This window comes from Populus alba, chromosome 19, assembly GCF_005239225.2.
Source record: "Populus alba chromosome 19, ASM523922v2, whole genome shotgun sequence".
NCBI classification, from domain to species: domain Eukaryota; kingdom Viridiplantae; phylum Streptophyta; class Magnoliopsida; order Malpighiales; family Salicaceae; genus Populus; species Populus alba.
In genome coordinates this window covers 8,153,278-8,181,048 of record NC_133302.1, presented here as the reverse complement: position 1 = coordinate 8,181,048, position 27,771 = coordinate 8,153,278, and the positions used below count along the sequence as shown (strand labels likewise).

The 27,771-nt window shown below is 35.4% G+C and overlaps 4 protein-coding genes across 4 annotated transcripts; all 4 read left to right on the top strand.

The window, feature by feature from the left end:
- The first annotated feature begins 1,714 nt into the window (after positions 1 to 1,714).
- LOC118046742 (large ribosomal subunit protein uL6) lies at positions 1,715 to 3,624 on the top strand. The gene is made up of 3 exons (XM_035055751.2): positions 1,715 to 2,202; positions 3,010 to 3,132; positions 3,330 to 3,624. Exons 1-3 carry the CDS (start codon positions 1,831 to 1,833, stop codon positions 3,414 to 3,416), a joined length of 582 nt encoding a protein of 193 aa, XP_034911642.1. The 5' UTR covers positions 1,715 to 1,830; the 3' UTR covers positions 3,417 to 3,624.
- A 6,373-nt stretch (positions 3,625 to 9,997) lies between these two features.
- LOC118046741 (large ribosomal subunit protein uL6) lies at positions 9,998 to 11,827 on the top strand. Its single transcript, XM_035055749.2, has 3 exons — positions 9,998 to 10,446; positions 11,251 to 11,373; positions 11,571 to 11,827. Exons 1-3 carry the CDS (start codon positions 10,075 to 10,077, stop codon positions 11,655 to 11,657), a joined length of 582 nt encoding a protein of 193 aa, XP_034911640.1. The 5' UTR covers positions 9,998 to 10,074; the 3' UTR covers positions 11,658 to 11,827.
- Positions 11,828 to 20,457: 8,630 nt separating this feature from the next.
- On the top strand, positions 20,458 to 22,296 carry LOC118046740 (large ribosomal subunit protein uL6). The gene is made up of 3 exons (XM_035055748.2): positions 20,458 to 20,896; positions 21,590 to 21,712; positions 21,910 to 22,296. The coding sequence occupies exons 1-3, from the start codon at positions 20,525 to 20,527 to the stop codon at positions 21,994 to 21,996; spliced, it is 582 nt and encodes a 193-aa protein (XP_034911639.1). The 5' UTR covers positions 20,458 to 20,524; the 3' UTR covers positions 21,997 to 22,296.
- Positions 22,297 to 24,856: 2,560 nt separating this feature from the next.
- On the top strand, positions 24,857 to 25,741 carry LOC118046739 (RING-H2 finger protein ATL79). Its single transcript, XM_035055747.2, has one exon. The coding sequence runs from the start codon at positions 25,004 to 25,006 to the stop codon at positions 25,652 to 25,654; it is 651 nt and encodes a 216-aa protein (XP_034911638.1). The 5' UTR covers positions 24,857 to 25,003; the 3' UTR covers positions 25,655 to 25,741.
- The last annotated feature ends 2,030 nt before the right edge of the window (positions 25,742 to 27,771 follow it).

Below are 27,771 nucleotides of genomic sequence, written 5' to 3'. Positions count from 1 at the left end.
TTTTTTATTTAGTTATCATATTTTCATGATACGAATCTCGGGTTTGATAGATTAACCTGATTTGACAAGTTATTTTTTTCATTTAGTTTAGTTTGTTAAAATTAATTTTTTTTCTATTTAATTATCAGATTTTCATGACACGTATCCTGGCTTGATGGGTTAACTTGGTTTGATAGGTTAACCCGTCATTTTTTTTTCTCTTTAGTTATCAAACTTTCATGACACAAATCCCAGGTTTTTACGGGATAACCTGGTTTAAAGGGTTAACCCAATTAATTCAATTTCCTTTTCTTTTTATTCATTAGTTTTTTCCTTTTTGTTGATTTTTTTTCTTTGTTTTTTTTAATTAATCTATTTAATTATCACATTTTTATGACATGACCTTATAACCAGACCCACATCTAATATTCTTGGGTCTGGTGTTACAGCTAGACTCACTTAAACTTGGGTCATGCAAGTTTAATTTTATTATTAATATTATAAATATTATTTTTAGGTTCAGGTGTTGCAGCCAAACCCAAGATTCTTTGATATAACTTTTGCAGAAAAAACCCAAGATTTTTTCAGTTTTTATTTTTTTAAAATATTTTTTATACAAAAAAATAACTCGCGACGTCGCGCGGGTATCAAAGCTAGTAATATATATAAAACTTGTGATAAATTTTTAAGTTGGATAAAATTTGTTTTATTGTTAAAAATTATGTTTTATAGGACCACGCACATGTTCTAGAGGTGAAAATAAATAGCATTTAAATTTTTTTTATCAAAAAATATTGAATCTTGATTTTCTAATCATCTATGATAAATTCAATGGCTTAAAATTGAACCAAGTGACATCGCAATATTCGGTCAGGCAGAAGATGTGTCATCCACGTGTCATTTACTTGAAGAACGTTTGGAATACAATGTAAAATGTACATAAAAATTTAATTTTTTTTTTATAAAAATTAATTATTTTTTGATATATTTTAGATTGTTTTAATACGTTGATTTTAAAAATATTATTTTTATAAATAAAAAATATTATTTTAATATAAAAAATACTTAAAAAAAACTCCCTAATATATTTTAATTTATATATATATATATATAAAATAATTAGGTATTTAGGCCAAGTTTGTCACCACAAACGTGTGTTTTTGTTTTTAAAGGTCAAGCACATGGTTTGTAGGCAAATAAATTAAACTAAAAAAAATGTTTGAATATCATATATTTTTAAAACCTATCTCTTTAAAGTGAAAATAGAATTCATCCGTTGTTTTTTTCTTTTCACTAATTCGGATCTCTTCCTTTTTATTAATTTTGTCAAGATTCTTCTTTTCTTCTAAAAAGAGGGAAGAAGAAGGATCTTATTTGGTAGATCCCTCTTCTTCATGTTTACTCCCTTTCATTTCGGGAGTTATTTTTTATTTTTATATCTGTTTCTTCCTCTCTCTTTTTTTAAGAGCAATTTATTTATTTTTATATTTCAAAAATATTTAAAAAAAATTTTAAATTTTTTTTACTTCAAATTAATATGTTTTTTTTATGTTTTTAGTGTTTTTAAATTATTTTAATATACTGATGCTAAAAGTTTTTTTTTAAAAAAAAAATATTATTAATATATATTTTAACACAAAAAAATTATTTAAAACATAATTACAAATATAATATTAAACAAGCTTTAATCCGGCTTATACGGCCTCGGTTGGATGTAAACCATCACCAAACAGGCCTGGTTATCTCCACTCAGCCTTAATAATTCTAGGGTTTATAAAGAAAATACGTCTTAGGGTTTTGGGGCAACTCTGAAACAGAGAGAGCAGACTAGAGAGACGGCTGCCACAAAGCATGAAGACAATTCTGTCGTCCGAGACCATGGACATCCCCGATGGGGTGAAAATCAAGATCAGTGCTAGAATCATAGAAGTGGAAGGCCCAAGAGGCAAGCTGAGCAGGAACTTCAAGCATTTGAATCTTGATTTTCAGCTGATCAAAGACGAGGAAGGGAAGAGAAAGCTCAAGATCGATGCGTGGTTTGCAACAAGAAAGACCAGCGCTGCTATCAGGACTGCCCTGAGCCACGTGGAGAACTTGATTACCGGGGTTACCAAAGGGTACAGATACAAGATGAGGTTTGTGTATGCTCACTTTCCCATCAACGCTTCCATCACCAACAGCAACACTGCTATCGAGATCCGGAACTTTCTGGGCGAGAAGAAGGTAAGAATTTATTCCCAAGTTTTGTTTTTTTCCGTCTCGTCTGGTATTCCCGTTGTGATGCTATAAGAAATGAGGTCAAGGGTTTTTCATTTTTTTGTTAGACTTTGTTGCTAGAAATCTTAGAGTTGCGAGAAAGTTAATAAGTGAATAAGTTTTAGATTTGGGTTCCTGCAGCATGAAATAAATATCTGTAATTGGTGAGTTAGTAGAATATTAATGGAAATACAGCGAGGCTTTGTAAAACCCTAGTAATGTTAATAGTGTAGATGCTGTGATTAGTGGAAAATGAAACTTAGTTTTAAGATCTTTTTATATGAGTGAATTGAAGTGAGTTTTTAGAATTGATAATGCAGGATGCCAGTTTTTACTAGTGTATCTTACTTTGGAATTAAATGTGGTTATTTGCTAATGATTTTATTTTACACGGGGTAATTAAATGTGCTATTTCAAATCTCATTTGAGTATTGTAACACAGCAAGCTCGGATTCCAGGGCCTAAAGGAGTGGGCTGAAATGAAGATTGTTTTGATTATGGAATTGGGGATTAAGTTTCTGTTTCATGGATACGAGTTATTGTAGATTGGTAGTATGGAATAATTGGTTGTTACCGGTAGCTGTATTCTAATTATTTGAAATGAAGATTGTTTTGATTATGGCTTCTGGGATTAAGTTCCTGTTTCATGGATATGAGTTATTGTTGAATTGCAGTCTTTGAAATACTGTGACAAAATGCAGACTTTGTGTATGCTAGATTGGCGTGTAACTGGCTGCGGACATGTTCTGATGTTGTTGTAGTTGTTTTCTACAGGTTAGGAAGGTTGATATGCTTGACGGGGTTAGTATTCTCCGATCTGAAAAGGTGAAGGATGAGCTCGTCCTAGATGGCAATGATATTGAGCTTGTTTCACGATCAGCAGCTTTGATCAACCAGGTCTCTTTTTCTCTCTCTTTTCATGTGCGAGTGTATGCTAGCATTTCTGTACATACTAGAATATGTACTCATGAGCATTAAGCACATTGTAGTATTCTTTCTTGCGCAATATAGAGTTGTAGTTCCTGTGGATGTGAAAGATGCATCCTAAGTCACTGGAATTGCGTTCGTGCTCTTACCTGCTCTCTTTTGTACAGAAATGTCATGTCAAGAACAAGGATATCCGAAAATTTCTTGATGGTATCTACGTAAGTGAGAAGGGCACTGTGGTCGAGGAAGAATGAGGGGAGCGATTCCAGTTGCATCAACATGGTGGGAGTTCCGTTCAAGCTTCTTTTTTCAATCTTTTGGGTTTTCAAAAAAATTTGAAGTATAACATCTGTTGGATACTTGCTAGAGTTTCTGTTTTTAGAAGTTTTGTTATGTTATGGGATTGCTTTTGTATTTTCTTGCTATGCCATTGGAGTACAAAAATGTCTTACAGTCTCTATACATTCGACAGCAGCTTTTCCGAAAAAGAATTGCAGCATTTTCGCATGCGAATCAAGTGCAACACTCCAAGAATTAGAATTTAATTGCAGCGAAACGCGTTGCCTTTGGCTGACATCATAAACCTAATTTAAAATTTTCAAATCCAGTTAAAAAACTCACTTAACACTAACAAAATTTAAAAATTTAAATTATTTTTACCAAATGTGAAATGTGAGGGTACACTGCAGTGAAATCTTGTAATGAATTTGCCGCCAATTCCAGTGATATCAAATCAGAGGTAATCTGATAAAACAAAATGATTAGTTAGTTAATGCGAGGGTAATTAAGGAGTACATCAGTTGTTAGAGTATAAGAAATGCTGTTCTCCAGGTTCGGATTATCGGTGTTGCGGTGGCGGCACTGATGATGATGGCGCCGGGAAAGAGGAGCTGGGAGTGTTCATAAGAATCATAACTATAACGCTGGACACAAAACTACGCTGGACACACAAGTTTTGGGTCTCAACATCAGACCCCGGTGCCGTGGATCTTGATGTTGCATCCTAGAGTCTAGAGTCTTGGTCGGGCACTGAATTCAAAAGCTTAAGAGCAAGCAAGGTTGCAAAACCCAAGCAATTTAGGTTAGGTGCTCCTTTCTAGCCCGTAATTACTAGGGTCTAGAAAAGATATTAGACTCAAGTTAATAATAATAATAACAACAATAATAATAATTAATTTCACCCTACACATCAAATTTATATATTTTTTTTTCTAATAATAATAATATTTACTTCAAATTTAATAATATTAATGAATTTGATAATATTTATAATATTAATAAATATTAAACGTGTTTGGCCCTAGTTTTTATAGTTTGTTTTCGATATTAATAACATTTTTTTTCAAATTTCATAATAATAATAAACTAGGAGCAATTTGGGTCAACCACCCTTTTCCAACCCGAAGTTACTGGGGTTTGGAAGGGGATGTTGGACCAAAGTTAATAATGATAATAATTTATTTTACCCTTTAAATCAAATCAATGTTTTTTTTTATAGTAATAACATTTATTTCAAATTTAATAATATTTATAATATTAATAATAATAGTAAACTTGTCTTACCTGAATTTTTATAGTTTTAATTCCCTTTAAATAAAATTTATGGTTTTTCTTTGATAGTAGTAATATTTTTTTCAAATATAATAATAATAATAATAATAATAATAAACTCACATGACTTAAGTTCTTATAGTTTTTAATCCCTTGAAATTAAATTTATGTTTTTTCTTCAATAATAATAATATTTTTTTCAAATTTATTAATAATGATAATAATAATAATAATTTTTAATTTGACCTTTAAAATAATATCTATGGTTGTTTTTCAATATTAATACTTTTTAAAAAAAATATTAATTATTATATTAATTATAATACAAATATTAATATTTTGAATATTAATAATAATATTAAACTTGTTGACCCAAGTTTTAGTGTGCACGACAAAAATATAAGGCCCAAGAGCTTTGAGCATCTCTTAAACACCAAACCCAATAGCCTTGGGTTCATACATTAAACTCAAGGCTAGGCTCTTGGGTGTGACCTTGCATACCAACCTAACGCTCTTGGGTTCGATGTAAGGAATCCAGGGCTATAGAGCCTGGTGTGAGGACTCAAGGCTCATGGGTCTACACGTCTAGATTCACAGCTTTGGTGTCTGGTGATTAGTACTTAAAAGTGCATGTTTATCAAGGGTTTATATCATCATTTTGTACTTAAAGTATCAATAACTCCTTAACTAAAGCATATTTTATAATAACAAGTCTAATATTATAAAATACCCTAATATATGGTAAATGTTTATCCTAAATGCTGGCATATCACATAAATCAAAGGATTGATTGATAAATTCAACTACTGAAATTTTGAAGATAAAGAAGGGTGAAGCTTAGAAAGGAGAAGTTTGAATCTGTCTTGCAGCCCAACATTGTTCAGTGTTCAGCCCATATCTCGAGTTCTAGATATCCAAATGATCTGAAATTTTTACAGAGATTTGATAAGACATATGCCTACAACTTTCATTTGGACATCAAGATCTAAGAAGGCCGTTTTCAAGCCCAAATTATAGCAACAACGGAGAAGTCCGAAGCTGTCCTACAGCCCAAACATTATTCAGTGTTCAGCCCATATCTTGAGTTCTAGAAGTCCAAATGACCTCATCTTTTTTTTTGCTGGAAAGCTAAGAGAATTTCGCAGAACTTTCATTTGGACATCTGGACCCAGTTCTGATGCTAGCATTTTTGTTTTATTAAGACAAGAAGATAAGGATTTTCACCAAGTCAAAAGATGGCCACCCACTCAACAATTAGTCATCAAATCAATAATTCCGAATTTTGGCCTATAAAAGGAGACATTTGCCATGTATTTAAGGGCTTGGTTGTTCAGATCAAGTTCATGCTCTTTATTTCTCTCTTTATATTTTTTTTGTAATTCTTAAGTTTTGCTTTCATTAATTTCTTGTTTATGCTTTTCATTTCCTTTCATTTCCTTAGTTAACTTGTATTTTATTTATGTTCTTGTTTTATTTATTTATGTTTTTCTTCTTCATTATGTTTAGCAAAGTTTATTATGTCAAGGTGAAAAGGTTACACTAATGGTGTAAGAACAAGTATGGTGTAAACTCAATATGGACCTTAATGTTTAATATTAACATGTCTTATCTTTTTATCTTACTAATTCTTAATACCTTGCTTGTTAAATGGTTAATCTAAATTTGTGTTGTATAATATTTGGTACAACAAATGCTTGGCACTCTCATAACCCAACCGTATGGTATTACCTACACCTGGGGCTATGAAAGGTACTTGATTTGTTGTTAACATCAGTTAACATCATGAATTCCTGACAATATTTAAAAGTTTGGTGTTATGTAAATAAGATAATTAATATGATCATGTTAATAATTTATAATGAGCTATTAATGACAAATCATCCGACTGGAACCTCTTACGTGTGTGGTTTCCAAATTGAGTAATAAGAGTTTATACTATACTTGTTTGAAATACCATTGGTGGATCCTCTAACCTTGACATTTGTCTTTATTATTGTTTAATCCTTACATTAATCTTCCATCTCAAAGTTCTCATTAATTTCTTCCTGCTTTTCTTTTTATTGTTATTATTATTATTATTACTATTATTATTATTATTATTATTATTATTATTATTATTTACATTCTTGTTATATTTTATGTACGTTAAGTATGCTCTGTGTTTGATCAAGGATCCTGATATTGTTGGTCTTGCCTTGTTCATTCGCATCAGAAATCTGTTTTATATAATATAATATATCTCTTTGATTTTTTTCATAAACTCAGTATATAGGCTGGAAACCTGTGACCCGATCTTTTAGATCATTCTCAGGTATAACAACGCCACGCACTGAGTATTATTATTATTATTGTTGTTGTTGTTGTTGTTGTTGTTGTTGTTGTTGTTGTTTTTATTATTATTGTTGTTGTCTTGTTATTTATAATTTATACAATTAACCTCTCTGTGGTTCGATCCCGATCTTGCCGGGTTATTTATTACTTCGACACTCTTGCACTTGGGAGAAGACATCAATCTTTTGGTCGTGTCATCTGGGGTCCGAAACCATAGCCCTTTGGTCTGGCAGGCCAACAAGACCCAACTATCTTGAATGTGGTTGCGCTGCCACACCCAAGAGTTTTAGGTCTATCGTTCATTCTAAACCCAAGTTTGTTGAGTCTGGCGTTCTATGACAAACAGCTTAGTAGCACATATTGGTGGCAACATCAAGTTGTGTTATTTCCTTGATCATGTTAATTATGATAATTTATAAATTATTATTTTTTTTTAAAAATTATATTTTTTTAAAATTTCAAAATTTTTTAAAGTATTAATATTAAAAATAAATTTTAAAAATAAAAAATATTATTTAATATATTTTAAAATAAAAATTACCTTTGAAAAAAAAACTATACCGGTAACAATCATAAAATAAAATTTTTATTGAAGAAATAAAAAATTCATAAACGTAAAAAAGAAATTATCTCAATTGGAAAATATGATATGGATTTTTATATCTATAACATTAAATTAGATGTTTGTGATGATTTGTTATTTATAAATGATTTACACTTCTTTATAAATAATGTTTTTATCCACGTTATATTGATTTGACAAACATGTTTGTCTGGAAATTACTTTAAAAATTATAATAATAATAACAATAATAAAAAATAAACAACAACAACATTGATAATTTCAATGTCAAATGTATCACATGGTAAATACAACCCCACTCCAACTATATGTCTAACAAGTTTTTTTTAGCAAGGACAACCACTTAATTACATTGCTTCAATTCACATGTTTTGTGTCTTAATAAACAATACAAGGGTGAATAGTGAAAACTCTACACCTTTTAGTTTTTTGTTATAATAGAACGAGCAACTAAGCAGTGTCATGTTGACATTGTTAGTGTTTATAATTACGGTAATGATTATTTTTTAAAATATTTTTGTTTTAAAATGTATCAAAAAGAATATAATTTTTTAAAATTTATTTTTAATATTAATACACCAAAACAATCTAAAATTACATATTAGCCCGTTTATATGACCAAAAATGCATGATTCTTTTTTAGTGTCAAATCTTAGTTAATTTTCCTCAACTTCACATGTAATTTTCTACGTTAAAATTGTTCTTCGGTGTCATGTTAGGGGAATATAGCCTAACATTGGTTACAATTGATGCAGAATTGATAAGCTATGATTTGATAATGATTTAATAAGTTAGGGCTAGGTTGAGGTTTCCTTGAATTAAAAATTAATGAATAAAACAAATATTAAAGAACATTTTAAATTTCAAAACTAATCTCAAATTTCAATATCAGAAGTGATAAACTAAAATTTGATAACGAGAGTTAGGCTTGAATTGACTCTAACAATAATAATAATAAAAAATGATCCATCAATTTCAAATTAAACAAATAAAGGGTAATAGCACATTACTATATTTTTAATATTTTGAATATTACTCTATAAACATTGTTTTTCTCTTGAGAGAGAAAAACAAATTTAACAAAATCCACATGTTTTGATTTATAATTTTATGTAATAGAAAGTGTTAGATCAAAATCAATAATAAAATGATTGGGCTATAAGATTTGATTCACCAATTTTTTTTAGAGTCACTTACTCCAGTTGCACATGATTAAATGCCCATTTTGAATTGTAATGATAATTATTTTTTTAAATTAAATTTGAAATACAAAAACAAACGGGCTCTAAATACAAAAATAATATCATTGGAGTTTATAACTATAGCTGCATTTGTTTTTCACTAGCTTTGGTGTTTGCATTGAAACAAACGCGGTAAGGTGTTTGGTAACAAACCAAACTGTGTTTTGTACTACGAGGTCCACTAAAAAATTATGTTTGAAATGCAGTTTTTATGCAGTAGTTTTTACAAGTGTTTTTTAACTGAGTTTTGTGAAACTACGTTTACTTTTGCTTTTGAAAAGCACTTTTGAAAAAAAAAAAATTTTATTTTTTTATTTACTTTAAATTGATATATTTTTTATGTTTTCATACTATTTTGATGCGATGATATCAAAAGTAGTTTTTAAAAAATTAAAAAGTATTTTCAAGTAAAAAACACTTTGAAAGCAACCGCAAACAATATCTTTACCAAACATTTCATACATGCTTTTTGTTATACATAAACTTTAACTATAATTTTTACCAAACAAGTATTTAAATTCAACTAACAACAGTTAACACACTTTTTTAAACTTAAAGTAACTTGACTATTTCTTTTCATTGTACCCTTTTTATTTGTCTTGAATAAATATAAATACTTTGCATTATTTTTATATTTTGAAATTTTCAGAAAACCATAATATCCTGAAAACTTTATCATGCCCCCAACATAATAACTCCTCCAAAACCTTTGTAGCCAAGACATTTATCTCACAAATATTGTTATAAATTCTCAATAACATCTCTAGGTTTCATCTATTTAATCTTCACCAATATCTCAAATAATATAAATAAAATTATAAAATGATAACAAAACTAAATTAGTGACGTTATCTAAATTTCCTTATGCAAAAGTTTCATGAATGAGTCGTGATTAATGTTTTTTTCATCACATGAGCATGAAAAAAAACAATCGATGTGTCAAAATTCTAAATAGAAAACACAGTCGACATGATAAAAATAATTAAACTAAAAAAAAACGTTTGAATATAAATAATGAAAGACAGTAAATGTGGGCCGGGCTTGGATGGGCCTGGGTTGAATTTGAATCTAAACCATCACCAGACAGGGCCTGGTTATCTCCACTCAGCCTTTATAATTCGAGGGTTTATTAAGAAAATATGTCTTAGGGTTTTGGGGCACCTCTGAAACAGAGAGAGCAGACTATAGAGACGGCTGCCACAAACCATGAAGACAATTCTGTCGTCCGAGACCATGGACATCCCCGATGGGGTGAAAATCAAGATCAGTGCTAGAATCATAGAAGTGGAAGGCCCAAGAGGCAAGCTGAGCAGGAACTTCAAGCATTTGAATCTTGATTTTCAGCTGATCAAAGACGAGGAAGGGAAGAGAAAGCTCAAGATCGATGCCTGGTTTGCAACAAGAAAGACCAGTGCTGCTATCAGGACTGCCCTGAGCCACGTGGAGAACTTGATTACCGGGGTTACCAAGGGGTACAGATACAAGATGAGGTTTGTGTATGCTCACTTTCCCATCAACGCTTCCATCACTAACAGCAACACTGCTATCGAGATCCGGAACTTTCTGGGCGAGAAGAAGGTAAGAATTTATTCCCAAGTTTTGTTTTTTCCGTCTCGTCTGGTGTCCCCGGTATGATGCTATAAGAAATGAGGTCAAGGGTTTTTCATTTTTTTGTTAGACTTTGTTGCTAGAAATCTTAGAGTTGCGAGAAAGTTAATAAGTGAATAAGTTTTAGATTTGGGTTCCTGCAGCATGAAATAAATATCTGTAATTGGTAAGTTAGTAGAATATTAATGGAAATACAGCGAGGCTTTGTAAAACCCTGGTAATGTTAATAGTGTAGATGCTGTGATTAGTGGAAAATGAAACTTAGTTTTAAGATCTTTTTATGAGTGAATTGAAGTGAGTTTTTAGAATTGATAATGCAGGATGCCAGTTTTTACTAGTGTATCTTTCTTTGGAATTAAACGTGGTTATTTGCTAATGATTTTATTTTACACGGGGTAATTAAATGTGCTATTTCAAATCTCATTTGAGTCTTGTAACACAGCAAGCTCGGATTCCAGGGCCTAAAGGAGTGGGCTGAAATGAAGATTGTTTTGATTATGGAATAGGGGATTAAGTTTCTGTTTCATGGATACGAGTTATTGTAGATTGGTAGTATGGAATAATTGGTTGTTACCGGTAGCTGTATTCTAATTATTTGAAATGAAGATTGTTTTGATTATGGCTTCTGGGATTAAGTTCCTGTTTCATGGATATGAGTTATTGTTGAATTGCAGTCTTTGAAATACTGTGACAAAATGCAGACTTTGTGTATGCTAGATTGGCGTGTAACTGGCTGCGGACATGTTCTGATGTTGTTGTAGTTGTTTTCTACAGGTTAGGAAGGTTGATATGCTTGAAGGGGTTAGTATTCTCCGATCTGAAAAGGTGAAGGATGAGCTCGTCCTAGATGGCAATGATATTGAGCTTGTTTCACGATCAGCAGCTTTGATCAACCAGGTCTCTTTTTCTCTCTCTTTTCGTGTGCGAGTGTATGCTAGCATTTCTGTACATACTAGAATATGTACTCATGAGCATTAAGCACATTGTAGTATTCTTTCTTGCGCAATATAGAGTTGTAGTTCCTGTGGATGTGAAAGATGCATCCTAAGTCACTGGAATTGCGTTCGTGCTCTTACCTGCTCTCTTTTGTACAGAAATGTCATGTCAAGAACAAGGATATCCGAAAATTTCTTGATGGTATCTACGTAAGTGAGAAGGGCACTGTGGTTGAGGAAGAATGAGGAGCCATTCCTGTTGGCATCAACATGGTGGGAGTTCCGTTCAAGCTTGTTTTTTCAATCTTTTGGGTTTTCAAAAAATTTTCAAGTATAACATCTGTTGGATACTTGCTAGAGTTTCTGTTTTTAGAAGTTTTGTTATGTTATGGGATTGCTTTTCTATTTTCTTGCTATGCCCTTGTAGTACAAATATGTCTTACAGTCTGTATACATTCGACAGCAAGAGTAAAATTAGCAATACCAGCTTTTCCGAAAAAGAATTGCAGCATTTTCGCATGCGAATCAAGTGCAACACCATGAATTAGAATTTAATTGCAGCGAAACTCGTTGCCTTTGTTCAAAATTCAAATTCAGTAAAAAAAAAACTCACTAACACTAACAAAAATAAAAAATTTAAATTATTTTTACCACATGTGAAATGCGAGGGTTCACTGAAGTGAATTCTTGTGGTGAGGATTGAGATTGATAAGTTACTTTATGAGAAGGGTGATCGGGGACAGCGGAGAGGAGTGGGAGAGTAGAAGAGTAGTCGTGAAGGAGTTGAGGAAGTGATTTTGATTCTGATTTTGAACTTCGAGTTGTTAGGGTTTCATCTCTTGGAGTGAGAATGTTGTAGGTGTGTTTGGTATTGTGGTAGCTGTTGTGGTTTTTAAAAAAATATTTTATAAAAAATATTTTTAGTTGATGTTGATTTAAAAAAATATATATTTGGTTAAAAAAATGCTTTTCAAATTGAGGTTATAAAATAATTAAAAAATATTTTTAATTTAAATATTGTAAATTAAACTACTATTATTATATCATAAAATAAATAATATTGATATCAATTTTTTTTTTTATTATTCTATTAAACTATATGCAATGTTATCATATACGAAATTTATCCAATAATGACTATATTTTTCATGGTTTCTTAAGCACGCAACAACAAAAACTGAATTTTTGATTACGTTATCAAGCGTTATCCTTCTAATTTTTTGAATAAAACACAATTAAAATAAAAATAAAAACTGAATTTTTTTTACTGGATCAGACCCGGCAAGAACATAATTGGAATTACGATCAAATTCTACAAATGCTATGTCATCATGCGATATCCTTCTAATTTATGTAGTGATATTAAATAATATTAAATACTAGTTTTTTGAGTAAAACTCAATTTTTTTTTAAAATTACAATTTCATTACGTACAAAATTCATTTGACAAAAACTATAGTTTTCATGAGTTTTTGAGCGTGCAATAAAATTAGGGAAAATATTGTTAGGAATAAAATTGAGATTACAGTACGAGTAAATTCAATTCACCTTAAACTATTTTTTTAACAAACAAAAAAAAAAAAAATTGTTCACGTTCATGTTAATGGTGCGAGTGAAATCAATTAATTGCACTGGTTTTTCAAAAAAAAAAAACCTAAACTTTTCATGTGAACAGTGCGAGTGAATTAATTCACTCGCACTGGTTTTTTGAAATTAAAAAAAAAAATATTTACTTTAGTGAACAATACTCCACTGTTGATGTTAATTTCCAGATGAGAAGCACCAAATTGCTGCTTCTCAGAAACTTGCGGTGCCATGTGGGTCCTACCCATTAAAAGCAATTTTCTTTTGGTTAACAAACGTTTATTAACGTGGCTGTGGGTGAACCTCATCCACAACCACGTTACCACGTTACCAAACGAGTACTAAACCGGTGAATCTTACACTCCCCATCTCTTTTTTCTCCCCATTATCCACATTCCACACATGACAAGGAAGGTAAAACATTGTATTTACTTTGTTTTGTGATTTATGCATAAATCCAAGAAACCAAAATAAACTGTAATCTACATAAAAGACAATTTTGATAATTCTTTTTATTAACAATAAACTGATTTATGCATATAGACCTAAAATGCATAATTCCTTTTTAGTGTCAAATCTTAGTAGTGTTTCCTCCACTTCACATGTAATTTTCTGCGTTAAAATTGTTCTTCAGTGTCATGTTAGGGGAATATAGTCTAACATTAATCACAATTGATGCAGAATTGATAAGCTATGATTTGATAATGAGTTAATATGTTAGGGCTAGATCGAGGTTTCCTTGAATTAAAAATTAATGAATAAAACAAATATTAAAGAACATTTTAAATTCATACATGTCAAAATGATAAGTAATTTACTATCAACTATGAAAGAATTAAGACAGAAGAAAAGAAGAGACAGAGTAGGAAGGATGTTATTTATTTTCTGCATAAATTCAAAGCAACCTATTGGCTATATTTTATAGCCGACTAAACTGAGAAGAATAAACTACCTGCTTAAGAATAGGAAAGCACTAACAATACAGAACTAATAATAAGGAAATACTCCTCCCACTACACTAGTTTCCAGCCATGACCAATAACTAACAAAGACTCATTCCTCATTCATCCCACGTTACTAGTAACTAACAAAGACTCGTTCCTCATTCGTCCCACGTCCCTGCACCATGCATTTACCTACGTAGGAATGAACGTATCAATTCCCTACCCTTAGGATTCCTTGTCCGCAAGGAATGCAGAATAGGACTTAGCCAATCGGCGTTCATCTTCCCAAGTGGCATCATCAACTGAGGCGCCTGTCCATTTAATGAGAACTTCAACCTTTGGACGATATTGGCCTTTTTGGATGACTCTGCGATCTAGAACTGTCTAGGGTTGAGGCAGAATATTGGCTTCATCATTCACAGGACGAAGTTGAGTAGAAATGGTAGTGACGGGGCCAACATGTTTTTTTAACATGCTAACATGAAAGACGTTGTGAATCAAAGACCCCAAAGGCAAAGCCAAACGATAAGCTACTGGTCCAACTTTTTCTGTAATTTGGTAAGGACCAAAATACCGGGGTGACAACTTCAAAGAGTTGCGAAAGGCCACCGAAGTCTGTCGGTAAGGTTGTAGTTTCAAGTAGACAAAGTCGCCCACTTCATAGCTAACCTCACGGTGCCGCTGATTTGCTTGACATTTCATCCGTGCTTGAGCTAATGAGAGATTCTTTCTCAACTCACAAAGGATGGCATCTAGATTACGCAAGTATCCATCCACAGCTTGTACGTTAGAAGTTCCAGGAACATACATCAATAAGTTTGGAGGTGGAACTCCATACACTACCTCAAAAGGTGTCATTTTGGTTGCTGAATGGACTGAGGTGTTATAGCTAAATTCTGCCCATGGAATCCAGTCAATCCATTTGCATGGTTGGTCCCCTGCAAAACACCGCAAATACTGCTTCGAGACGCGATTAATCACCTCAGTCTACCTGTCCGTTTGAGGGTGGTAACTTGAACTCATGCATAACTTCGTGCCCTAAAGCCGAAACAATGTGCGCCAAAAAGAACTAATAAATACTCTATCCTGATCACTAACTATGGAAGCTGGAATTCCATACAACCAGACTATGTGAGAAATGAAGGCTTGTGCAACCGTGGCAGCTATATATGGATGTTTCATGGGAACAAAATGTGCATATTTAGACAAACGATCAACAACCACCATAACCACCGTATGACCACTAGATGGTGGTAACCCTTCAATGAAATCCATGGATATGTCAACGCATATCCTGTCAGGAATTGATAGGGGCTAAAGTAATCCAGCAGGTCGCATGGAATCTGTCTTGTATCGTTGACAAACATCACAGCTTCGCAAAAATTCTTTGACGGTGCCACGCATTTGTGGTCAGGAGAAGCTTTGTTTGAGTCAGGATAGGGTTTTATGATAACCAAAATGTCCTCCCGTAGGAGAAGAATGACATTCTGTAATGATATCTTGAAGTAAAGAAGAAGGGGGACTCAAATAAATCTTATCCTTTTTGAACCAGACTCCATCTCGGTATGAAAATGCAGCAGTGGGAGATGTACTGTCAGCCAAAGATGTAAAGAATGGATCATGTGCCATTTCATGTTGAAGCTTCTGCCACCAATCAACATGTGGAGTAGAGATGGAAAGAAACTAACATTCAGCTACCCGTGAGAGAGAATCAGCTGCCTGATTGTCAACTCCTTTCTTGTATTCGAAGATATAGTCATATCCCATAATCTTCGGTAACCAACGAGTTTGAGCTGGTGTAGTAATGCACTGCTCCAACAAATATTTGAGACTTTGTTGGTCTGTGCGCACAATGAATGGTTTGCCAAGAAAGTAGGGTCTCCATTTCTTAATGGACTTCACAATTGCTAACATCTCTTTTTCATATGTAAAGAGAGTTAGAGTTGAACCTTTCAGAGCCTCACTATAATAAGCTATGGGATGATTTTTTTGAGACAGCACAGCTCCTAGGCCAACTCCGCAAGCATCACACTCAATGACAAACAGCTGTGAAAAATCTGGTAGAGCCAAAACGGGAGGAGACGTTAATGCTTGTTTCAAATCGTTGAACGCCTTTTCTGCCATGTCGTGCCATTTGAAACCATCTTTGGATAACAACTGGTTGAGGGGAGCAACAATGGTACCAAAATTCCGAATAAATTTTCAGTAGTACCCGGCTAAACCCAAAAATCCTCAAACCCCTTTAATTGTGGTTGAAGTAGGCCATTCCAGAACTGCTATGATTTTGGACGGATCAACAGAAACTCCTTGTTCTGATATAACATGGCCTAAATAATCCATTGAAGTAACCCCAAACCTGCATTTAGATTCCTTTGCCAATAAACTGTTAGTAGACAAGATTGTCAAAACAATGTGGAGGTGACTTAAATGATCCTCCCAAGATTTTGAATACACCAAAATGTCATCAAAGAAGACAAGAATGAATTTCTGTAAATGAGAACGGAAGAGATCATTCATAAGACCTTGGAAGGTTGCAGGTGCGTTAGTAAGTCTAAACGGTATGACAACAAACTCGTAGTGGCCTTCATGCGTCCTAAATGCCATTTTAGGGATGTCTTCTTCCTGTACTATGATTTGGTGATAACCCGTACGAAGATCGAGTTTGGAAAAAAATTTGGCTCCATGTAATTCGTCAAGAAGTTCATCGATGACTGGAATAGGATATTTATCCTTGATGGTAAGATCATTTAGAGCTCGATAGTCTATGTTGAAACGCCAATCCCCATCTGCTTTCCTGACCAACAAGACCGGTGAAGAGAATGGGCTATGGCTGGGACGTATGAACCCTGCGTGTAATAGCTCTTTTACCATCCGTTCAATCTCAGACTTTTGATAATATGGATATCTGTAAGGTCTTACACTGACTGGCTGGATGTTGGGCTGCAGCATAATTTGGTGGTCATGTGATCGTTTAGGTGGTAAGGATGTAGGAAGGTTGAAAACGTGAGAGAAGTTGGATAAGAGTTGAGCTATTTCAGAGGGGTGTGAATTTGGTTGGGTAGTAGAGCCTACTGGAATGATAGCAAAGAATTGGCTAGAGACGTACATAGTATTGAACTCCTTCTCTGTCAAAACTTGTAGGCCGGATTGTTTCAGCCCTTGGAACACACATAAATTTCCATCTTTGTTGAAAGACATTGTGAGTCTCTTATAATCGGTCTCCACCAGACCCAGGGTCACCAGCCACTGCACTCCTAACACTACTGGGTATGCTGCTACTGGAAGAATAAAGTAATCTGTTGTGACAATATGTCCTTGTATCAAGATGGTGAGTGATGGACATAATCCAGTGCAATCTATCTTCTCCCCGTTGGCTACTGTCACCTAGAATTTTTTATTAGGAACCACAGGTAATTCATATTTGTGGACTATAGACCGATCAATGAAATTGTGTGTGCTTCCACCATCTATCAATACCATGACTTCTTTGCTCCTCAATCTTCCTATCACTCGAAGGGTTTGGGGGTGAGCCGTATCTGCAATTGCATGGAAGGAAATTTTAGGAATAGCTTCTTGGTCCTCTGCCACGGGTAGTATCTCCGATTGTTCCACAGACTCTTGATCATTTGCATCACAAATCATGAATAATTGGGGTTGTTGGCAACGATGACCCGGACTGAATTTCTCATCACAATAGTAACATAAACCTTTTTCTCGCCGTTCTCGTGCTTCCTGGGTGGAAATACGTCTAGCATTTGAAGTGGAATTCATGTTTTGCCGCAGATTTGGTGGAGGTCCAAGCACCCTGACCGTATTACTCATGTTTGGCTTTGTTGTAGCTGCGGTTGGTTGGATCTGGAAAGGGTGTGTTACCTTTTTTTGAAGTTGGTTTCGTTCTTCAATCAACCTTGCGACACCGATGGTATCCGATAGTGTGGTTGGATGCTTAATCTTGACATCCAAGCGAATGTCATCTCTTAGACCTACAATGAAACAACCGATAAGAAAGGTTTCTAGAAGGCCATCAACTTGATGGGAGAGTTTTTCAAACTCTTCTTGATAGGCTGCAATGGTAGAAGTTTGTCGCAGTCTTGAAAGAGCTTCAGAAGGGTCTTTAAAATCAGTTGGACCAAAGCGTCGGAGAAAGGCTTTGGTGAATTCTTCCCATGTTAATGGTCCCTGGAATTTAGTCATCCATCGATGCCATTGTAAGGCTATTCCCTCTAGGTGGAAGGATGCAAGCGGTACTCGTTGAACAGGTGGAACATTATTGTACTCAAAATACTGCTTAGATTTGTAAATCCACCCCATAGGATCTTCCCTGCTTAATTTTGAAAAATTCAGTTTAAGTGAAGATTGATGGTTTCCTGAGTTGTGACCTGATGATTCAGCAAGAGCAAATGGGTTCAACTCCGGAGGATTCATTCTTGGGCTCCTGGAGACACGTAAGGCTTGTAACTCAGTCAGTATCGTTTGTAAAGTGCCATGCACCTGATCGAAGTTGGATTCGTGTCTAGCCAAAGCTTCATTGACCTCATTGCGGAACTCAGCATTAGATTTTCCTTTGGTGTCCATGTTGAAAACCAAGCTCTAATACCAATTGATAAGTAATTTACTATCAACTATGAAAGAACCAAGACAGAATAAAAGAAGAGACAGAATATGAAGGATTTTATTTATTTTCTGCATAAATTCAAAGCAACCTATTGGCTATATTTTATAGCCGACTAAACTGAGAAGAATAAACTACCTGCTTAAGAATAGGAAAGCACTAACAATACAAAACTAATAATAAGGAAATACTCCTCCCACTACACTAGTTTCCAGCCATGACCAATAACTAACAAAGACTCATTCCTCATTCATCCCACGTTACTAGTAACTAACAAAGACCCGTTCCTCATTCGTACCACGTCCCTGCACCATGCATTTACCCACGTAGGAATGAACGTATCACAAAACTAATCTCAAATCTCAAATTTGATAACGAGAGTTAGGCTTGAATTTACTCTAACAACAACAATAATAAAAATGATACATCAATTTCAAATTAAACAAAAAAAAAAAAGATAATAATTGATAAGTTAAATTCATGCATTTGAGATGACCTTCTTAGGATCGTTTTCCAATCCCAAGCACATGCCGCCACTCTCATGGCCACGTTCATTTCCTATTTAGAGCTGGTTTGAAATTGCATTTTAAAAGTATTTTTTTAAAAAAATTAATTTTTTTATTTTGAATTAATATGTATTTTATGTTGTTAAATCATTTTAATGTGTTGATTTTAAAAATAATTTTTAAAAAATGAAAAAAAAATGTTATTGACATACTTTTCTAAATAAAAAACACTTTAAAAAACAACAATAATCACACTCCTAAACACAAATTAATAACAAGAACTAGCCCCCCCTCTTTCTACAAAACATCAAACTAGTTTCTTGATTTGAAAGACAACATCTCCATCATTCTTCTCCCCTCTCTCTAATCTTCTATTTCCCACTTTGGAAACTTCATTGTTCAAAGACTTGTCCTTTTGTTTCAATCCCTTTTCGCCATTTTAAAAAGCAAACATACGTACTTCTTAATGTATAACACTTGTCAGAATACACCAAACATGTTTCAAACTTCTGGTCCTGACCATGACTTCTATGCTCGGCGATGTATATGGGTGAACGGACCTGTCATAGTCGGGGCTGGCCCTTCAGGTCTAGCAGTTGGTTCTGGTCTTAGAGGACAAGGGGTGCCATTCGTTATGCTTGAACGAGCAAACCAAATCCTAGTGAAGTCGAGTACATCTGCAGATGGCTTGTGGTGGCCACCGGAGAGAATAATGCAGAGAAGTTCTTGGGCTTGCAGGACTTTGGTGGCCATGTAATGCATACTTGTGAATACAAATCCGGTGAGAGTTATCGCGGAGAGCGTGTACTAGTTGCTGGCTGCGGCAATTCAGGCATGGAGGTCTCTCTTGATCCATGCAACCATAACGCAAGCCCATCAATGGTGGTTCGCAGCTCGGTGAGTAATAACAATTGCTTTTCAAAAACCACTATCGTTGTTGTTTGTAACTATATTAATGAAACTTGATCTTTTTTTGTGTGTACCCTTTTTATTTGTCTTGAATAAATATAAATACTTCTTATAATTTTTATTTTTTAAAATATTTAAAAATCCATAATATTCTAAAAAAATTATTATGCACTAACATGATAACTCATCCAAAACCTTTGTAGCCGAGACATTTATCTCATAAATATTGTCATAAATTCTCAACAATATCTCAGGTTTCATCTATTTATTTTTCACCAACATCTCAGAAGGATAACAAAATCAAGTTAGGGCAGAAGTTTCGTGAATGAGTCGTGATTAATGTTTTTGCTTATGTGTTGTACCAAAATCAATAATGAAAGGCAGTAAATGTGGGCTGGGCTTGTATGGGATTGGGTTGGATCTAAACCATCACCAAACAGGTCCTGGTCATCTCCACTTAGCCTTAATAATTCTAGGGTTTATTAAGAAAATATGTCTAGGGTTTTGGGGCACCTCTGAAACAGAGAGAGCAGACTAGAGAGACGGCTGCCACAAACCATGAAGACAATTCTGTCGTCCGAGACCATGGACATCCCCGATGGGGTGAAAATCAAGATCAGTGCTAGAATCATAGAAGTGGAAGGCCCAAGAGGCAAGCTGAGCAGGAACTTCAAGCATTTGAATCTTGATTTTCAGCTGATCAAAGACGAGGAAGGGAAGAGAAAGCTCAAGATCGATGCCTGGTTTGCAACAAGAAAGACCAGTGCTGCTATCAGGACTGCCCTGAGCCACGTGGAGAACTTGATTACCGGGGTTACCAAGGGGTACAGATACAAGATGAGGTTTGTGTATGCTCACTTTCCCATCAACGCTTCCATCACTAACAGCAACACTGCTATCGAGATCCGGAACTTTCTGGGCGAGAAGAAGGTAAGAATTTATTCCCAAGTTTTGTTTTTTCCGTCTCGTCTGGTATTCCCGGTGTGATGCTATAAGAAATGAGGTCAAGGGTTTTTCATTTTTTTGTTAGACTTTGTTGCTAGAAATATTAGAGTTGCGAGAAAGTTATTATGTTGATGATTTCATTTTACACGGTGGAATATTGTTAATGCAAGTTTTGTTGGATCTCTATGTTGTCCAGTCTTGGGGTCTGTTGTGCTAAGTGTACGGACTCTAGCGTGCTAACTCTAGCGTGCTATTTCAAATCTCATTTGAGTCTTATAATACAGTAAGATCGGATTCCAGGGCCCGAAGGATTGGATTTTTTTTATATTTTTCTTTGGATGCTGCAACATGCAAGTATGGAATAATTTATTGTTACTGATATCTGTGTTCTATTTAATTGAAATGAAGATTGTTTTGATTATGGGATCTGGGATTAAGTTTCTGTTTCATGGATATGAATTATTGTAGATTGGTTGTTACTCGTAGCTGTATTCTAATTATTTAAAATGAAGATTGTTTTGATTATGGCTTCTGGGATTAAGTTTCTGTTTCATGGATAGGAGATATTGTAGCATTGCAGTGTTTGCAATACCGTGACAAAATGCAGACTTTGTGGTGTAGATTGGCGTGTAATTGGCTTTGGACATGTTCTGATGTTGTTGTAGTCGTTTTCTACAGGTTAGGAAGGTTGATATGCTTGAGGGGGTTAGTATTCTCCGATCTGAAAAGGTGAAGGATGAGCTCGTCCTAGATGGCAATGATATTGAGCTTGTTTCACGGTCGGCAGCTTTGATCAACCAGGTCTCTTTCTCTCTCTCTTTTCGTTTGGGAGTGTGTGCTGGCATTTCTGTACATACTAGAATATGTACTCATGAGCATTAAGCACACTGTAGTATTCTTTCTTGCGCAATATAGAGTTGTTGTTCCTGTGGATGAGAAAGATGCATCCTAAGTCACTGGAATTGCTTTCATGCTCTTACCTCCTCTCTTTTGTACAGAAATGTCATGTCAAGAACAAGGATATCCGAAAATTTCTTGATGGTATCTACGTAAGTGAGAAGGGCACTGTGGTCGAGGAAGAATGAGCGGAGCGGTTCCAGTTGCATCAACATGGTGGGAGTTCCGTTTAAGCTTCTTTTTTAAATCTTTTGGGTTTTGAAAAAATTTTCAAAGTATAACATCTGTTGGTTATTTGCTAGAGTTTCTGTTCTTTTAGAAGTTTTGTTATGTTATGGGATTGCTTTTGTATTTTCTTGCTATGCCCTTGTAGTACAAATATGTCTTACATGATGAAGGCAAGAAGGTAGACATGAGTGGATGTTTTATATTTTATTTATCTGAAGAATCTTATTGAACAACATATTATAGAACTCGTTTTTCTTTAATTTGATGAAAGCTCAGGTAGATGCGGTCATAATTGTTGAGAAAATAGGTCAATACGTTGTGTATCAGTGTCCTTGCCTATTTTTGCCTTCACGTTTACTATCTATAACCCACCTAAAAATCTGTCTTGCATTGCATCTTCCTTCACCGGTTTGCAAAATTAATGAATAGTGGTGAAATAAGAAATAAAATTGAATTATATCCATGTTAAGGGTGCTAGAATTGAACATGAGATCATGCCTTTCATCCAGCTCTACTTGCTCCAAATTTGCCAGTATAGAACTTTGAACAAGAGGTCGGAGGAACACTCCTGTTTTGGGCAGCAGAAAAATTCTTATTCTAGAGTGTTTTCCTCGTGGCTTGCAATTAAATCATGCAACTCAAGGTGTTTCAACAGCAATGACAATTGCAAGGATCTTCAGTCCACGGAAAATGATCTCCCTCTTACAGTCAGAGCTCCGACCACTATCAATGCCAATCAAACAATAGGAAGAGGTGTATGCACCTAGAAGGCTGGAGGCTACCATGGCTTCATTCTATAGGAAGAGGAGGGCGTTACGTCACGATCCCTCCTCTGCAAGTCAAGGCTCTTTTTTTTAAAAAAAGAAGTTCAAATGTATTTCTGTGGGCGGTGAGTAGCCAGTAGCCACCACAGCCCATTGGTGCCTTATTGCCGTAAATCAGACGGCAGACATGGCGAGCACTGGCCGTGTGCCATCTGGTACATGACAGGTCCCATCCACCATTGGCAGACAAGCAGCATTCACGTGGCGAGTCAGAAAGCTCTTAAGGTTTCAATGATTAACAACATCTGTTTTCAGAGATTGAAAAACGGAATGCTACGCTGAATCATACCAAAACCAGCAGCTCCTTCTCTCAAATCAATGTCTTTTCAAGTGAGATGATCATAGTGTACTTAGCAAGAAAATCTAAAATGATTCCATAGCTAGCAAATCTAATTACCACTCGAACCAGCTTTCAGAGAATTAATTGCGGCTACCAAACTCTGGATAGATCAGGAATGCAAGAAGAGACCATCTACATAAATCATGCAAAGGAAAACACATGAACTGCCAGCATGGGCACGCCATGGTCCCAAAACACCGAGGGCTCATGGCCCTACGCTTCAGACAATTTGTCTTTAGCACTCAGATGAACTGCAATGAGATAACACCATTCCACTTGGTACTGTTCTGTTGCCTTCTGAGCAAGGCAACGCCATTTCTGTTTCCTTTCCCTAATAAATTCCTTGCCGGGGGTGTTCGTGTATTTGTGCCACACCTTCTTCTTGCCTTGATTTGATTAGAAAGTTCTAGTAGACTTGGATTGGTAGCCTCCTGAACTCAAGTGGACTGTATTAGGCCAAATCAACTTTGTGGGCACAAAAGCCATTAAATACCTAGCAAAGATTGATGTAGATGGAGCCTGCGGAGGTGTCAATATCTCTCTGAAATCCTTGAGCACCTCCCTTACTTACCTTCTCCTGCTACATCCAATAAACCAGTCAGCATTTCTGTATTTTTCCCAAGCTGTAATGCTTTCCCTGCAACAGCCCTCATCAACTTATCCACTCCTTTTCACTCTTCAAAAGGACAAGTAACGTAAGCACCCTCTGGGTCCATGCACTCAGTATGTTTATCTCATCATCGTATTCCTTGGATAAACACTCATATGTACGTTGTCTTGGCTAGCAAGACGGTAAGAGCTTGGTCGATGAAAGATTTGATTTTGCTTAATTTAATAATCTTCTAATTCTGATTATTGTCTTGAAATATAAAAGATGCGGATATAAAAACAGGAACAACGCGTCTCAGGACAGGACATAAGAGATGCAGACAACAAATCTCTTCAATGAAACATGTTTATGCTTGTTCTGTATCTCTTATGAACACTAACAAGATCATGCATCATCTTGTGTATAGAAATTACGGGTTGTGCCAAGCCTATCCACCCGGTTAATGGGCAGATGATCATACGCATCTAATCATTGACAACCATCCAACCACACATCACTAATGCTCTTATTAATGCCATATCTATCTTGATTAGTTCAGCCATAGCTCCATAATCGTTACATCATTGACCTTATCATAATTCATCCAAGAGGCAACCATGTGGAGCTCACATCAACCCTCCTTGCAAATGATACTTTGCCTGTACATGGATTTTAACACTAAGTTTTTACTGTTTTGTATCCAATCGATCTAGAAATATCCAATAAATATTAAAAAATTATTGATTATCAGGCGTAGATAAGATAGAAAACAGAGAGCCGAGCAATATTTTATTATTTTTATTTGTGAAGTGACATTTTCTTTTGGGGGTGGAGGGGCAGTTACTGATAAGGGTCTGCTTTAAAATGGGTTAAAAAAAAAATATTAGGTGTGCTGTAAAAGCTATGAAGAAAAAAACAAACCACAAGGACCCCACATGGAAACGTTTTTTGTTTTTTGATCGAACCGTTTCCTTTGTTAAATTGTGCATGGACAGTAGTTGTACGAAACACAAATACATTTTAAAAAAGTAAAAACCTCAAGAGCTGGACTCCATTTCTTGATGCCTATAAAATCAACTCGGTCTTTATTTCCACGCAATCTCTCCTTTCCTCTTTCCTTGTGAAGCTGATAAATCCATCTCAAGGCTCAACCAGAACTGGCAAGAACTACAAATCCCACGTTACAAAATACGCAAGAAAATTTAAGTTCCAAAATGAGACCAGCACCACTAGAAGCAGAAGCAGCGGCGGCGAACATCAGTCATCTATCTCCACCACCACTCCATTCTAGAGCTCCATCATGTGATCCTCAAGTTCATAGCTGCAAATGGTGGCCTTACTCAAACTCAAATGATTTTGGAGCCAACACAGCTATGATCCTCATCATTCTCCTCTGTGCACTCATTTGTGCTTTGCTTCTCAACACAGCTATTCGATGGTTCTTGCGAAGCAATAACAGTAACTCATCAGACCGCCTTGGCGAACTTGAGGAGCAGAGGAAACCCAAAGATAAGGCAGACATGGCAACGCTAGTGCTGGCTACGACACAGGTGTATTCTGCTGGAATGAAGCTTGGCGGGGTGGAGGCAGATTGCGCAATTTGCTTGTCAGAATTCGTGGAGGGTGAGGGGATTCGGGTGTTAGGGAGATGTGACCATGGATTCCATGTCCTTTGTATAGAAAAATGGTTGTCTTCTCATTCTTCCTGTCCTACTTGCCGCCGTAGTTGTCTTGCTTCCTCCCCCTCTTCACCAGAACCTGACAATTGTGGCGCAGGAAATGGCCACGACAGCAACTCTTCTCAATCAGCAGAACCTGAAAGAGCTGCAGACAATCTGAGCACTAATGGAAACATACCTGTGTAGCTAGTTCTTACAAAGGACAGATTTTTGGTTTTGTGTTCTTCTTCTGATCAGATTCTGTAATCTTCAGCTACATATTTCTGCTTTCAATCTCCTTCCCTTTCGCATTCCAATCCCACCCATTTGATTTAGAAACCTCTGAAACATTACAATCTCTCAGTTAAGAACGACAAAGGCCATAATCATGTGAGATAGCTCTTAAAGAAAATCCCAGTAAATGGGATTTCCTTTGTTTATGGTAAGGACAACAAACATGAATCTTATGGAGTAGCAAAGCTAACACAGCTCAACTGATGTCAATATCCCTCTCCCCTTTAAAGGTCTCGAATTCGAACCCATGTCAATACAGAGTAGTTGAGATACTATCCAATAAAACTTGTATGATGTTAAGTTCTTCAAACACATGGTCCCTTTCAGTTTCAAAGAAGATGAATCGATAGCGCTACCATGTATTGAATGTCTTTTGGTTGCTTTTGGCTAATGCCAAGATTCTGGTCCCGTTTGTTTCTGTTGCTGAATGGAAAAGAAGCTTAGCGTTCAACTCACTACCAGCAAAGAATTACTCTTTCATCGCTTTGCGTGACCGTTAAATTCCCTAGTTCCTAGCAAGCAACCTTTTCAAGCTTTTTCAATGAACTTTCTGTAAGAGGAATATGAGCCGCTTCTTTCCCTAATCATCAGATCTTTCAAAAGAATCGATGCAAAAGTGCAATCTTTTCCTTTCCTTGGGAATTGCTTGGCCGCAAAACTGACTAAAACCCCTCACCCTGCTTCAACTACATTTCTCTGTGAATTCTAGTGATGGCGGAGGTGTATGTACTGGACGTATTTCCACAAGTTTACTTGCATAAAAAATGAGGGCTTGCAAACCTCCTTCGGCACAAGTCAGTCTAAGAACATCTCTACAGATTTCATTACTCACACAGACACAAACAAGTTCCAAAGAAAGCAGATAGAAAACTGAAAGATTGTAGTGATCGAACACATGTTATAAGAGTGAGAAAGAGAACAAATCCAAAGAAGATCAAAATCAAGCCAAACAAGCCATAATACTCAGTTTTGACAGTACAAAACCATAATGATAAAGGAGGGATGTGAAAAGGGGAAGATAAAACACAATTGCATCTCAATTCCTATGAACAATGGAGGGTCCTGATTCATGGTATGCTGCCTTCGTTAATCAACGTCCGCAATCGACAGAACCCAAAAGAATCCAAATTACAATCTACAATAAATTGCCCGCATAAAACACTGAGCACCATATAAACAAAAACAGAAAGTAGCACACATGCCAGACCAAATAAAAAATGGAAGAGCAAGTAGTAGAAGAAGAAAAATAATTTACGTAGAAGCTTCAGAACAGTATAATATGATTAATAAGCATGTGTGATGACCGAGTCCTATAGTTTGGTCCTCTTCTTCTTACCATTGCCAATTATCCCAGACCTTCTCCCCACTAATGGAAGTCAGATGTTTGCTTTGTTCCTTTCCTTTATGCGATAGGCTCCTTTATGTTTGCATGATTAGAATAATGGGATCTCTAGTGACTTCGAGTTTTGCAGGCTTACAGGCTAGGAATCACTTAAACATATGAAATATCAAATATAACAATAAAAAGGAGAAATTAGGTATAAAACAGAATCATCGTGGGAGAATATGATATATACCTCCTGGAAAATGCTGAAGGAAGCCAGCATAGATCCTCTAATCCAAGCACTGTACTTTCTTTTCACACTTCATGATCAAATCGTAAGTGACCATGCCAATGAGTGATGGTTGAAATGGGACTTCAGGGCAATGAAAAATCTCTGTACCAAGGGAGATAACCTGGCCATCAGGTAGCTCATGGCTCTTCTCAATTGATGAGCTCCTTTTAGCAGTTTCAATTTCCTGCTCATAATCAAAGACCACATACGCAATCCTCTCCTTGATGTCACGAACAATTTCCTGTTCAGCAGCTGCGGTGAATGAGTGCCTAATCTCTGCAAGGATCATCGTCAAGGCATTTATTAAATTCCTTCCAGCAAGATCAATCGTATGAATTGCATGAGGAACTGCACGTTCATAGATGGGAACTGTGTGACTAACTCCACCACCAGAATCCAACACAATACCTTGCA